Source organism: Plecotus auritus (genome assembly GCF_963455305.1).
Source record: "Plecotus auritus genome assembly, chromosome: 2".
In the NCBI taxonomy this organism is placed as follows: domain Eukaryota; kingdom Metazoa; phylum Chordata; class Mammalia; order Chiroptera; family Vespertilionidae; genus Plecotus; species Plecotus auritus.
This window is the reverse complement of record NC_137771.1, coordinates 119458922-119474880: the sequence shown is the minus strand read 5'-3', so window position 1 is coordinate 119474880 and position 15959 is coordinate 119458922. Positions and strand designations below refer to the sequence as shown.

Here is a 15959-nt window from a genome sequence, read left to right as displayed (position 1 = left end):
CAGGGAGCCTCTGACTCCTGTCTCGCAATAGGGGACTTTGATTTTTGGCACAGTGGGTTCTCTGTTTCAATGTGGCGCAGGCAGGGTCCCCGATTCTAGGTGCACACACAAGGCCACACTAAGCGCCTGTGACTCTGACCCAGGGCGAGCATGGTTCACACCAACCCACAGCAACTGCATATCTTGGTATCAGAGCTCTTCAGTGACATTTGGGGGTACAAAACCCCCACTGCACATGGTCCAGGCTCCCACAACTCGACATCTGAACCTTCTGGTGATAGTCAGAATGGGGAGACAACGAAGCAATCCCCAGAGGAAAGAAAAGGAGGAATCGCCAAGAAAGGAAATAAGTGAAATGGAAGCATGCAAGATGGCAGAAAAAGAATTTAGAGTAATGGTCATACAGTTCATACACCAGATGGATGAGAAAATCAACAACCTATGCAAAAATCAGGAAGAAATGAAAAATGATATAGCTACAATCAAAAACACCATGGAAGGCTTGAACAGTAGACTAGAAGAAGCAGAGGACCGAATCAGCGAGTTAGAAGATCAGGTACAGAAACAAGCCCAATCTGAACAGCAACTAGAGAAAAAAATTAAAAAGCAGGAGGAGAGCCTAAGGGAGCTTTGGGACAACGTAAAACGAAATAACATACGTATAATAGGGCTGCCAGAAGGACAAGAAGAGCAGCAAGGTTTAGAAAATTTATTTGAAGAAATAATGACAGAAAACTTCCCTGATATGGGGAAGAAAAAAGTTACACAAGTACAGAGAGTCCCAAGCAAGATGAATCCCAAAAGACCCACACCAAGACACGCCATAATTACAATGGCAAATGTTATCGACAAAGAGAATCTTAAAGGCTGCAAGAGAGAGACACAGAGTTACCTACAAAGGATCCCCCATCAGATTATCAAATGATTTCTCAACAGAAACACATCAAGCTAGAAGGGAATGGAAGGAGATATACAATGTGATGCAAAGCAAAGGACTCAATCCAAGAATACGCTATCCAGCAAGACTATCAATCAAAATTGATGGGGAAATCAGGAGCTTCACAGACACAAAAAAGGCTAAGGGAGTTTATCACTACCAAACCAGCAATGCAAGAAATGCTAAAGGGAATGCTGTAAAAAGAAGAAACAAAAAGGTAAGAAGGAACACAGCCTCAAAAAATAAAAATGGCTACAAACAAGTACCTTTCAATAATAACTTTAAATGTAAATGGACTAAATCTCCAATCAAAAGACATCGAGTGGCTGAATGGATAAAAAAAAAAAAAAAAATGACCCATATATATGCTGTTTACAAGAGACCCACCTCAGAACAAGGGACTCAGACAGACTGAAAGTGAAGAGATGGAAAAATATCTTTTAGGCAAATGGAAATGAAAAAAAAGCTGGGGTAGCAATACTTATATCTAACAAAATAGACCTCAAAGTGAAGGCCATAACAAGAGATAAGGAAGGCCACTTCATAATACTAAAGGGATCGATACAACAAGAGGATATAACCCTGGTAAACATATATGCGTCCAATGCAGGAGCACCCAAATACATAAAAAAATTTCCTGGAAGATATCAAGAGAGAGATAGACAACAATACAATCATAGTAGGGGACTTTAATACACCACTGACATCACTGGATAAATCCTCTAAACAAAAAATCAGCAAAGAAACAACAATCCTAAATGACTCACTAGATCAGATAAACTTAATTGAAATCTTCAGAACATTTCACCTCAAAGCTGCGGAATATCCGTTCTTCTCAAGTGCACATGGGACATTTCAAAAATAGACCACGTACTCAGTCACAAGCAAAGTCTCCCCAAATTCAAGAAGATTGAAATCATACCAAGCATCTTTTCAGACCACAATGGCATAATATTAGAAATAAACTACAATAAAAACAATCCAAAAAATTAAAACACTTGGAAGTGGAATAGCACGCTATTAAACAATGACTGGGTTACGAAAGAGATAAAAGAAGAAATTAAAAACATTCTGGAAACTAATGACAATAAAAACACAACAATGCAAAACCTATAGGACACAATGAAAGCAGTCCTGAGAGGGAAGTTTACAGCTCTACAGGCCTACCTTAAAAACAAGAAAAAATGGTAGTAAATAATCTAATGCTACAATTCAAAGAATTAGAAAGAGAGCAACAAGAAAAGCTCAGAGTGAGCAGAAGGAAGGAGATAATAAAGATTAGAGCAGAAATAAATGACATAGAGACCAAAAAGCAATACAAAAGATCAATAAAACCAAGAGCTGGTTCTTTGAAAGGATAAACAAGATTGATGAACCTCTAGCCAGGCTCACCAAGAAGCAAAGAGAGAGGACTCAAATAAACAAAATCAGAAATGATAGAGGTGAAATAACAACAGACCCCACCGAAATACAAAGGATTGTTAAAAAATATTATGAGCAACTCTATTCCAACAAACTAGAAAACCTGGAGTAAATGGACATATTCCTAGGAAAATACAACCTTCCAAAACTCAATCAGGAAGATTCTAAAAATCTCAATAAACTGATAACTATGGAAGAAATTGAAGCAGTCATCAAAAAGCTTCCAGCAAACAAAAGCCCGGGGGCAGACGGCTTCACAGGGGAGTTTTACCAAACATTCAAGGAAGAACTAAAACCTATCCTCCTCAGACTATTCCAAAAAATTCAAGAGGAAGGAAAGCTTCCAAGCTCCTTCTATGAAGCCAGCATCACCCTAATACCAAAACCAGATAAAGACAACACAATGAAAGAGAATTACAGGCCAATATCCCTCATGAACATAGATGCCAAAATCCTCAACAAAATCCTAGCAAATCAGATCCAGCAGTACATCAGAAAGATCATACACCACGACCAAGCAGGATTTACACCAGGGAGACAAGGATGGTACAATATCTGCAAATCAATAAACGTGATACATCACATAAACAAATTGAGGGGGGAATATCACATAGTCATATCAATTGATGCAGAAAAAGCATTTGACAAAATCCAACACCCTTTCTTGATAAAAACTCTCAGCAAGGTGGGAATAGAAGGATCATACCTCAACATCATAAAAGCCATATATGATAAACCCACAGCCAGCATCACACTCAATGGACAAAAACTAAAACCATTTCCCCTAAGAACAGGAATAAGACAGGGATGCCCTCTCTCACCACTCCTGTTCGACATAGTACTGAAAGTACTAGCCATTGCTATCAGACAAGAAGAAGGAATAAAAGGCATCCAAATTGGAAAAGAAGAAGTAAAACTGTCCTTATTCACAGACGACATGATACTGTACATAGAAAATCCTAAAGACTCCATAAAAAAACTAATAGACTTAATAAATGAATTTGGCAAGGTAGCAGGATACAAAATTAATGCCAAGAAATCTATGTCATTTCTATACACCAAAAGTGAACTTACAGAAAGAGAGACTAAAAAAGCAATCCCATTTACCATCATACCAAAAAAATTAAGATACATAGGAATAAACTTTACTAAAGAGGTTAAAGACCTATATGCAAAAAACTACAGGACAGTGAAAAAAGAGATAGAGGAAGATATAAACAGATGGAAGAACATACTGTGTTCATGGATTGGTAGAATCAACATCATCAAAATGTCCGTTCTACCCAAAGCAATCTATAGGTTCAATGCAATCCCCATTAAAATACCAGCGGCATATTTCACAGACCTAGAAAGAACTCTCCAAAAATTCATCTGGAATAAAAAAAAGATCCCGAATAGCTGCAGCAATCCTGAGAAAGAAGAACAAAGTAGGGGGGATCTCAATACCAGATTTCAAGCTGTACTGCAAAGCCACTGTTCTCAAAACAGCCTGGTACTGGCACAAGAACAGACATATAGACCAATGGAATAGAATAGAGAACCCAGAAATCGACCTAAACCACTATCCCCAATTAATATTAGACAAAGGAGGCATGAACATAAAATGGAGTCAAGACAGTCTCTTCAATAAACGGTGTTGGGAAAATTGGACACATACATGCAAAAAAATGAAACTAGACCACCAACTTACACCATACACAAATATAAACTCAAAATGGATGCAGAACTTAAACATAAGACGGGAAACCATAAAAATACTAGAGGAATCCACAGGCAGAGAAATCTCAGACATATGCCGAAGGAACTTCTTCACTGATACTGCTCCTAGGGCAATGGAAAATAAAGAGAAAATAAACAAATGGGACTACATCATAATAAAAAGCTTTTTCACAGCAAAAGAAACCATCAACAAAACAACAAGAAAGAACACTACATGGGAGAACATATTTGCCAATGTTATCACTGATAAGGGTTTAATCTCCAACATTTACAGGGAACTCATACAACTCAACAAAAGGTAGATAAACAATCCAATCATGAAATGGGCAACGGACCTAAATAGAAACTTTTTGAAAGAAGACAGAAGGAAGGCCAAGAGACATATGAAAACATGCTCAAAGTCACTAAGTATCCGAGAGATGCAAATCAAAATGACAATGCAGTACCATCTCACACCTGTCAGAATGGCTATCATCAACAAATCAACAAACGACAAATGTTGGTGAGGATGCGGAGAAAAAAGAACCCTGGTGCACTGCTGGTGGGAATGCAGATTGGTGCAGCCACTGTGGAGAACAGTATGGAGTTTCCTCAAAAAACTAAAAATGGAACTCCCATTTGAACCAGTAATACCACTTCTAGGAATATATCCCAAGAAGCTAGAAACACCAGTCAGAAAGGATATATGCACCCCTATGTTCATAGCAGCACAATTTACCATAGCTAAGATTAAACAGCCTAAATGCCCATCAGCAGATGACTGGATTAAAAAACTGTGGTACATCTACACAATGGAATACTACGCTGCGCTAAAAAAGAAAGAATTCCTACCATTTGCAACAACATGGATGGAACTGAGAACATTATGCTAAGTGAAATAAGCCAGTCAGAGAAAGATAAGTATCACATGATCATACTCATTTGTGAAATATAATGAACAACATAAACTGATGAACAAAAACAGTTCCAGAGACAGAGAAACATCGATCAGACCATCAAACCTCAGAGGGAAGGTAGGGGAGGGTGGGAGTAAGGGGGAGAGATCAACCAAAGGACTTGTATGCATGCATATGGGCCTAACCAATGGACACAGACTACAGGGGGGTGAGGGCATGAGTGGGGGAGGTTGAAGGGTCATGGGGGAAGAAGGACACATATGTAACACCTTAATCAATAAAGAAATTAAAAAAAAAACATAGATAACTAGACATAAAGGACAGGAACGTGGGCATAGGAGCCAGATTATCGAAGTCCAATTCCTGGTTCCACTGCTTACTGGGTATGTAAAACTTGAGCAAGTTACTTAATCTCATAATACCTCAGTTTCCCCAGCTGTCAAATGGAAGTAATAATACAACCTATCACTCAAGGCTGTTGTGAATTTTAAATTATCTCATTCATGTAAAGTACTTAGAACAAAGCCAGAACATATAATAAGTGCTCAATGAATATTAGCTGCTTATATTCAATATGTTATTACTATTCCCATTATTATTAGTCTTGGTTATCAGTAGAAATAGAAAATGAAAGGTACCATGAAATAAGGTTGGGTTGTGGTAAACCAATGTTGAATAAAAGCCAAAGTTGTGATAGATAGGATAGAAAATGCGAGCAGGGCAGCCTGTTGGTGGAGAAAGTGAGAAGTTATACAAAGAGACAGAGAGCGCAGAGATTCTGGGGCCTTGGTCCCTCATGCACACCATTTCCAGTCATTGTCTTAGTATAATAAACCCATTTTCTTGAGATCCTCCTTGCAACCCAAAAGCATAACTAAAACAGAGCTCACAGGCTGGATGATATATGATGCTTGGACTCAAAGAGTTCTCTGCTAGCGTTTGCAAACTAGCAATTCCAAAGTAGGAATGTATGCTCAATGATAGTGTCAAAATATATTATGGCCACCAGTTGAGCAGTACTTTAACCTCTTTGGAGAAGTGAGAGAATGGTGTAGTCAAGGAGGGCTTCTTGGAGAAGATGATGCCAATGTTGCATCATAAACTATTGGTAGGAGGGTGTGGGGAAGGAGTCAGAAGAATTCAGACAGAAGTGCAGCAAAAGAAGAAGGCCCAGAGCCAGAAATAGCCTGATGTGTATCCAGAAGGGCAGACCAGCCTACTCGGCTGCTAAGTGTAAGGAGGGCAGCACACGCCTAGAATGGATTTGAGGAGTGAGTGGAATTTCATTCAACAAATACTCACTGACCATTCCCCATGAGCAGGCACCACTAGAAAGCAGGCAGAGAGCTGTGAGTGAGAGTGGCAAGGCTCCCACCCTCTGGGAGCCTGTATTGCCATGGGGAAAGCAAGCACCACCAAGTTAACAGAAAAATAGCAAATTTTAAATAGAAATAAGAACTATGAAGTAAAAGAAAGCAGGATATAAGGATGTGGGAAAGTGAGGAAGGCTATTTTTACACAGCCAAAGGAGATGACATTTGAGCAGAGACCTGAATAAAGGGAGGAGGAACTTTCTTGGGAGCTTCTCAGAGTAGATTCAGCAAAGAGATTATCTTGGGATGAAATAGGGCGGAGCTGGTTGAGATGAAGATGAGGAAACAGTTCTTTAACATTTCTGAGATAAACTAATCAGGCCTCAGTGACTGTATAGATGCAGAGCATGAGATGCGCCCAGCTAGCATGGCTCAGTGGTTGAGTGTTGATCTATGAACCAGGAGGTCACGGTTTGGTTCCTGGTCAGGGCATGTGCCTGGGTTGTGAGCTCAATCCCCAATGTGGGGCATGCAGGAGGCAGCCGGTCAATGATTCTCTCTCATCATTGATGTTTCTTTCTCTCCTTCTCCCTTCCTCTCTGATATCAATTTTAAAAAAAGAAAAAAAAAGGGATGGATGAAGAACAACTCTGAGATGAATGCAGGAGGAAAAGCAGGTTGGGATGAAAGCTAACAAGTTGTTTTCTAGAACAACATGAAGGTAGTATGGTCCCTTGTATGGCAGTGTCCCCAGCAAGGGGATCTGGAGCTGCAGCAGAGGCTGAGCTAGAGATGTGGACTAGAGAGGGAGTGACACATGGGTGGTCAATGAAGCCATCAGCATGACTGAGATTGTCTGTTAGTCAACCAACAAGTATTTAGTGAGCACCTACCAAGTGCAACAAGTCCTGAAGGAGCTTTCTGTCTAAAGGGGGCATGAAAAAAAAAATCTTTACACAAGTAAAGTTATTTCAAGTACTGATGGCAGGGAATATGAATAAGTAAAAATAAGGTCATAGGATAAAGAGTATTAGAGGGGAGAGGCAGTGGTGGCAGAGACCGAGTTAGCTATGGTGCTGAGAAGTGAGGACATGATGCTTGCATTGGAAACTGTGTAAGAAGGACACTCCCCTGTGAAAATCTGGATAAAGACCCTGTCAAGCAAAATAAGTTATACATTTTTAGTTACTGAGATGGGAGTGGAATTGGTATGTCTCAAGGACAGGTGAAAGATCAGAGTGCCCTGGACAGAGTAAGTGAGGCAGGCTGGATGGAGGAAGATGACAGAGGTGAGGGTGGGCCATGTTGGGTTTTATCCTGAGGGATGTGTAGAGTGAGTAGATCCGAAGGCTGAGGAAAGATTCCTGGAGAACACCTTCCCAAGGAGCAAAGGGAATGTGGTATCACAGCATCAAGAGAGGGTCATCTATTGAGGAGCAAGTGATAAATCCTTCAGGAGCAATGAACTTTCATAACACACTGTTTCATAACACACTGTTTCATATCACACTGTTTTGTGAAGCACAGAACAAAAAGATCATTCAGCTCCACCCACAGCCCACTCCAAGCTGAAGGCCCAAGAAGGAGCCCATTTGTCCTGCCACGTTTTGTTTAGTTTCCTCTTCCAACAAAATAGCTTTAGTTTTACATGGTGAGATGTACATCATCATGGAATCAATTTCCACAGCACTGTTTTCAGATAGCTGCAAAAAATACTTCAACATCATATGCAATCACAGTGCAGGCTTCAGCTAAGAATAACATCTCTGTCAACTTACTCCAAGGTTACTTTTGCATCTAGTCTATGCCTCTGTGGGGGAAGCTATTTTTAGAAGTTTTATGGATTGCCAAGCCACATGATGGACTGGACTGTAAACTGCCTCTCTTGATCCACAGGCACAACGCTTCGCTTGGACGTCTGGGATGGATGGAAGGAATTTCTAATGGGTTGTCTCCTCGGACAAAAACTTAAAGTCCAACGCTATTTATCAAATGAAAGACCGGTGCTTAAGTACGGAGATAAAGCAAATGCTAAATTAATTTAAGTAATTTTTAAAAGTAACCCTAAATTTCCATAGGACCTTGAGTCTACAATTCACTCCATGGCTGGTGTGCTGCTCCATGCCAGTTCCACTTAGCATGTCTCAACCAGACCCCATTATGGAGAGATTTGTAGAATGAGGCAACAGGGATGCCACCAGGGCTAACAGCCTTTGGGGAAGGATTGCACTTTGGGTACACATTCCTCAGGAAACTCTATTTAAACGGGTGACCAGTTTGGTTTGGGTATCAGACTTTTAACATCTCTTTTTAAAGCCATCAGGATAAGTATCTTGTCACTCTCACATTCAATTGCTCTTTAAAGAATACAACACATTTGCTAATTGATTGGCTGAAACATTGGCTGCCTCTTCCTAAGCTCCCATGTAATTTTTCAAGCTGTATTTAATACAACATTCATACTTTTGCAGTACACGAAGTGGAGCATGTGTGGCCTGGCAGTGGAGGTGGGTAGGCTCAGAAAAGTTCATGTATCTCTGCAGCTTCCCAAATGCTACATTACCCTTTTGTTTTCAAGTCAGTGGTATTGTAGTATTTTAGAACAGTGCCCTCTCGTGGGTGATTTAATTACACTGTACAGAAGCCCACATACCCACCAGGAGCTCCAAGATCTCTGTGAAGTGACAGATTGGAAAGCCACCATTTGCAATTTTACAAAATATCCAACTATTTTACATTAATTTTTTTCATGCTCTAAATCCAAAGAAATAGTTGTGCTACATTGTTACATATAGTGCATATTTACTCAGTACTTTGTAGCAGACACTGTGTTATATTTATTACCTAACTTTATACTTAAGAATTTTATGAGGTAGATATTATTTTATCTTGTTTTATAGAAGAGGAAATCTATAAAAAATGTGCCCATTGTCACACAGCTAGTAAGGACATGACTGGTTGTTGAATCCTGACAATTAAAATCTTGTGCTCATGTGCTTAACCATCTCCATTTGACTTAATCTTATCTAATAAGAGTAATATGCAAATTGACCATCACTCCAAGACACAAGATGTCTGCCCCCATGTGGACACAAAATGGCCACCACAAGATGGCCAGCAGGGGAGGGCAGTTGTGGGCAGTTGGGGGTGACCAGGCTGGCAGGGGAGGGCAGTTGAGGGGGACCAGGCCTGCAGGGGAGGGCAGTTGAGGGGGACCAGGCCTGCAGGGGAGGGCAGTTGGGAGGGACAAGGCTTACAGGGGAGGACAGTTGGGGGAGACCAAGTCAGCAGGGGAGGGCAGTTGGGGGGAAACTAGGCCTGCAGTGGAGGATAGTTGGGGGGGACCAGGCCTGTAGGGGAGGGCAGTTGTGGGCAATCAGGCCAGCAGAGGAGGGCAGTTGGGGAGGACCAGAACAGCAGGGGAGGGCAGTTGGGGGGGGGGCCCAGGCCTGCAGGGGAGGGAAGTTGGGGGGGACCAGGGTGCAGGGGAGGACAGTTGGGGGGGACCCAGGCCTTCAGGGGAGGGCAGTTGTGGGCGATCAGGCCAGTAGGGAGGGCAGTTAGGGGTGACTGAGCCAGCAGAGGAGGGCAGTTGGGGGGGACCAGGATAGCAGGGGAGGGCAGTTGTGGGGTGGACCAGGCCAGAAGGGGAGGGCAGTTGGGGACAACCAGGCCTGCAGGGGAGGGCAGTTGGGGGAGACCAGGTCAGCAGGGGAGGGCAGTTAGGGGTGACTGGGCCAGCAGAGGAGGGCAGTTGGGGGGGGGGCAGGCCTGCAGGGGAGGACAGTTAGGGGTGACCAGACTGGCAGGGGAGGGCAGTTAGGGGCAATCGGGCCAGCCGGGGAGCAGTTAGGCATCGATCAGGCTGGCAGGGGAGTTGTTAGGGGGTGATCAGGCTGGCAGGCAGAAGCAGTTAGGGGAAATCAGGCAGAGGCAGGCGAGCAGTTTGGAGCCAGCAGTCCTGGATTGTGAGAGGGATGTCTGACCACCCGTTTAGGCCCGATCCCACTGGGACCCACCGCCTAAACGGGCAGTTTGGACATCCCTCAAGGGATTCCAGATTGGAGAGGGTACAGGCTGGGCTGAGGGACAAATCCCCACATGCACGAATTTCATGCACCAGGCCTCTAGTATTTAAATAAAATGTAAGAGCTTGGTGACTATAAATGATCACATTGAAAAGCTCCTTCTATTCCTCTATCCAATTACCAAATATCTATTGAGCATTTGCTATGTATTGGTATTATGCATTATCCTGTGAATATAGCAATTAACAAGACATGGTCCATGCTCTCAGCAAGCTTACAGTCCAGTAAGGGAAAGAGAAAACCAGTAACCAATTCCTGAAGAAGCAGAACTGCAAAATGGTTGAGATTACCAACTGCAGTGCCCATCTGCTAGGTTCAAAGCCCCACTCGCCCAGTGTTCAGGTGTGTAAACTTGGGCAAATTATTCCATTATCCTGTACCTCAGCGTCCTCTTGTATAACATGGGAATGATAATAATATCTATCTTATAGAACTGTTTTAGAGATTAAGGAATTAGAGAGCTCTCTGGCAGGTGGCAAGCAGGATACAAATGTTAGATACTGTTATCAGTCAATGTGAAAAGTGTTATGACATGGGCACCATGCAAGATGATATGGGAATGTATAATATGAAGAATTAACAAACTCAGGGGATCATTTTGAGAAAGAGAATTGAAATTGAGGCCTGAAGAGTTGGTACTCAGATAAATGGTAGGGAGAAAAAAAACAAACACATGTTCCAAAACAGATGGACCCACATGTACAAAGATTAGGGCAAGAGAATAGATGTTCAAGGTACTGAAAGAAGTTTCACATGATAGGTCAGAGTGAGAGGGAGCTAATGGCCAGAGGCTCAAAAGCTATGAAGAGGCCAGTTCACGCAGGACCCACAGAAATATAAAGGAAGTGTTCTGAAGGTAGAGAAAGGCATTTTAGAAAGCTGGCTGGCTTCAGTGTGAGGAATAGAGGAAGGCAGGAAGACAGGGAGACAGTCAAGAGATTATTATTATTTAGGACTAAGAGGACAGACTATGAAAAGATACATTTAGGAGGCAGAATCAATTAACCTTGGTAACAAGAGTGCTTCCGATTCCCACAATGTGGGTGATAAAGATGAAAACAGAGGCCAGTTAGTCCATCCAGGAGAGGTTTTGCTCCCAAATCAAGAAAACTGATCAAGTTCAGAGATGCTGATGTGCATAATGAATTTCAAAAGAAATTGATGTGTGAACCAAAGTGTCAGTGCATTAACCTGTGCCGTGCCAGCACAGCCAAGGGTTCAGTGAGCCTGAGGGGGGCGGTGGCAAAGGATTGAAGAAAAGACAGACAAAGAGAATAAGCTGGGTCTAGGTGGATCTCCTGTGCCTAGCAAAGGCCACAGAGAAAGATCCAGATGGCAAGCTGAGCCTTTATTTTATTTTGTAAACAAGGTAGTGGTCACCATAGTTACAATGTTCTTGTGAGTTTCACTTGTTTTGGCAGCACTTGCTGCACCTCCCACAGCCCATTAGCTACCCAGATAGGATCTAGGGGGCGTCATAAGGTCAAGCTTAATTATGCTAAGAGGGCTGTGCCCTCTAAGCTGGGACTTGTTTGTGGCTCTGCCACAGGTCAATCTGAGGCTTAACCCTATAGCTGCTCCCTACATTAACCTATAACTCTAATTAGTTATAATCTAACTGCCAGAGGCTCCTAGAGACTCCTATGTTCTGGGCAAGGCACTTACCTCATACAAGAAAATTATATGGGAAGTCACATACCACATCCAAAGGTGATGTGAGCAGCATGCAATCAGACATAGCAGAGTTAGTTACACATTGTGTATTTTGGATGGTATCAGGCTAGCTTGTCTCCATCTCTACAGTGGGGTCAGATAACCTTGCCCAAATGTATCCTGGACAATACCTCATGGGACCCTGACTTGGTTTCCTTCCCTAATTCTTCTTTCTCTGAACAGCCTTCCCCCATCTTTTAGCTTATGCCTTATGGAGTGTTGGAAGGATAGCAAAAAGGCCAGTGTAGCTCCAGTTCAGTGAAATAGAAGGGGACTGGTACAAAGTGGGGCAGGAGAAAGGAGCAGAGGCCACATGATGAAGGGTCTTAGGTGAGGAGTTAGAACTTCAATTGTTGGAATAGAGGACAACTACCAATCTATAATAATAAAAGCATAGTATGCTAATTAGACTGGACATCCTTCCAGACAAAGCCAGGGCTGCGAGGGAAGCCTGGGTCCTGGGTGCCAGAGGGAAGCCGGTGCTGGCAGCTGGGGGAAGGAAGGCCTATCTTGCATGAATTTCATGCATCGGGCCTCTATTTAAGGAATAAAATGTTCTTTGAGTACAGTGTGAGGCAAAGCCTGGAGAGGGATAAATGGAGGTGGGAGAGGAGATGATGGCACCGGGCACGGTGTTGGTAGGGGCTACCTAGTGGTGATCAGATAGCAGTAGTGTCTCAGAAGCCAAAAAATAGGGAATGTTAGAAAAGAGAGAACAGGCATACACAACTTCCAAATTTCTAAAATGTGTTGAATTTCTTCTGGTACTTTCCCAGTTGATATAAAACTTTGTATTCTTCCTGAGCATTTAATTTTCATAAAAAGAAAGCTTCTCCAAGGAAAGTGGTTTGAACTATGTACATGTGCGTAGTAGGATAATGTGTATAAGCAGAACCTCTACAGTTTAACTTGTATGTTACTGTATACCTTTTCTGAAAATCGTTTGGGTATAAGGAAGAAACAAACATTTAACTAGAATGTTTCATGGGTATTTAGTGTAACTACATCTGTCTGTTTGCTGACTTACTAAACACCCCCACTCCTACTTGTTTCACTCATTCAGGTATCAGAAAAGGGTGGCCCTGTACATTGCCGCCTTTTATGGCTACATTGAGCTCACTGAATGGGCCCTGAAGCAGGGTGTGCGGCCCAACGAGGCAGTTGGCGTCCACCCCTACCGAGCATGGTGCCACGAAGCTCTGCATGCAGATGTCTCTAAATGTCCCATTCATGCAGCTGCAGAAGCGGGCCAGCTGCTGATTCTGAAGGCCTTTGTCAACTACAGTGTGCTGTGCCTGGAATGCAAAAATGCAGCAGGTCAAACTCCCCTGACCATCGCATCCAAACACAAGCATAAAGACTGCGTATTATATTTACTTAGTAAAATATGGTCCACAGTTTCTTTTCTGAAGATTTCAGTCCCCATGAGGATCTATATTAAAATAAAACAGTGGGTCCTCAGAGCCCAGAGTCACAATCTTTATAAAAACCAGCTTTGTGGAGCAAGGGTCTTTGGGGCAAAAATTGGAGATCCTGTGATGGTGGATGGTTTCACCAAACCAAAAATGACTTCCAAGAGCTGGCACAAAGCTGGGAATAAGGACTCACAGAACACTATGTGCAAGCTACCACCTCTCAGGGAACAAATTACAAGCAGGAAACCCATCAATCCTTTGGCAATTTCACAGCAGGACACAAGAGAACAAACCCTCAAATGTCCTCAGCTGGTAGATACAAATACATTTTCTGAATTACAAAGACATCGACAACAAAATCAGAAAAATATGATTGCCACAATTAGGAAAAAAGAAAAGCTCATAAAAAATACGTATCTCCCCCCAATTCCCCTCCCTCTGGTTTCAAGAGTGGGCTATTCACACCCGTCTTTTTATTATGCAACATCCCGTACTGACTTTATACTCAGATCCTCCTTCAAATCTTTCTCTGAGCACAGTGGGAGAACTCCAAGGAAAAACGCCATCTACTACTTAGCTGTCGCCAGGTAATGTTTCCTCTTTAAACATACAAGGGTAAACTTTTAATAGGGCAGGGCTAGGGGCAGGGATTGGTCTATGAAGTCTTATCATGCCATAGAGTTTATGCAGGATGTTCCAACGCACCAGGCTTCAGGGACCTCACCTTAGCCTCATGTCTAGGACAAAATGAACTGATTTTATTGGTCAGTCCAATCTGTGTAGTGCTTTACTCCATAAGTTTTCAGGAAGAAAAGAGACACAGTTAAAAGAGTTGTTTCAGCCTGGTCAATGTGGTTCAGTAGTTGAGCGTTGACCTATGAACCAAGAAGTCACTGGTTCATTTCCCAGTCGGAGCACATGCCTGGGTCACAGGCTGCATCCCTGGTCAGGGTATGTGTGGGAAGCAACTGATCAATGTTTTTCTCTCACTCTCCCCAGTCTTCTCTCTAATATCAATTTTAAAAACTAATAATAAATGTTCATTATAATTAAATGGAGAAGGGGAAACTAAAATATGGGAGGGAGACATCAAAAGTGTATTGGAAGATTGGTTGGTAATGATGAAAGTGAAAGGAAAAAAAGAAACAATTTAATGACCAACCAAACCACAAAGACTTCAGTTGACTTACTGGGCAACTGAAGGTGGAGGGAGATCTATATTGGATAGGGTGATAGAATTGGCATTAATGTTTAAGGTAAGTTTTTAAAAGTTATGCATTATCATATTTAAAGACATAAGTGTAGCTGAATGGATTTTTCAGGTACATTCATTTCATAAGATAAAATTTTTATATATCGTTATCAGATTTCACTGAAAATACAACTCTGATCAAGTCTCAAGTCCCATTTATTAGTTACTAGGGGCCCAGAGCAAAAATTTGTGCACCTTGAAAGGAACAGTGGGGCGTGAGGCTGTGGTGGGCACAGGGGTGGGTCTTGGCCCATCCTCCACAACCCCGCCTGGCCCCTCCTGCCATAGCTCCCGGTCCCCTGTCTGCCAGCAGTCCCGCTGCCGCTGCTCCCATGCACTGACAGCACCGGCCCCACTTGCACCTGCTGATGGCGCGGAGTGATTTGGGACTAGTGCCAGCAGCGGGTGCGAGTGGGGCCAGTGCCATTAGTGGGTGTGAGTGGCTGCTGCTGCCCCAATTGCCCCTCAGGAGCAGGGGGAGGTGGAGAAGGCCCCAGGGGTGATCGGCGCCGGCAGCCACTGTTGGCACCCGCTGACAGCACCGAGTGATCAGGGCCGGCGCTGGGCACCAGCAGCGGGTGCAAGCAGTGGCTTCAGCGCTGGCAGTGGATGCGAGCGCTGTGTGGGACTGCAGCACATGGAAGCAAAGAATTTTCAGTAACCATCAGAGGCGTGCCCCGATGACAGCAACCAGTGCCCTGTCTTGGTCTGGGCATGTTCCATGCATGCCCCCTGGTGGTCAGCACACGTCATAGTTACCGTTGTTTGGTTGTTCTGCCGTTTGGTCTATTTGCATATTAGGGTTTTATATATATAGATGAGGTGTTATTGGGTGCCAGTACTATAGCAGAAATACAGATTTGTGACTGGCTTTTTTCCTTACTGAATTTATGAGAAGGAAAGAAAAAACAAGGCTAAATTGTTTTAGTTGCCCTTCTGTATTGGTCTTTATTTCAGCTCTATTTTATTTTAGTGAGGTTATTGACACCTAGTGGTGAGAGTGATCTGGGTTATAACACGGGCACAACTCAGGACAATGAAGTTGATAGTACAGTAAAAGAAGAAACTGCTTAATATCTTCAATCCTTGTAATTTGTGAGTTGTCTTTGACTAGAATGTAGAAAATGAGATCATCTAAAAGTCTAGAAAAAGACTAGCAAATTATTAATTAAAAAAATTATATAGCCCATCTTAAAATCAGGCT

The 15959-nt window shown here is 42.7% G+C and overlaps 1 protein-coding gene across 1 annotated transcript in view; it reads left to right on the top strand.

Moving 5' to 3' along the window:
- ANKUB1 (ankyrin repeat and ubiquitin domain containing 1) overlaps positions 1–15959 on the top strand; it is a gene marked incomplete at both ends in the record, with an annotated part of 121500 nt that overhangs the window by 67256 nt on the left and 38285 nt on the right. The window contains 2 exons of the mRNA XM_080655990.1: positions 8184–8298; positions 13152–14090. Coding sequence (XP_080512116.1) covers positions 8184–8298; positions 13152–14090 — 1054 coding nt within the window. The remainder of the gene's footprint in view (positions 1–8183; positions 8299–13151; positions 14091–15959) is intronic.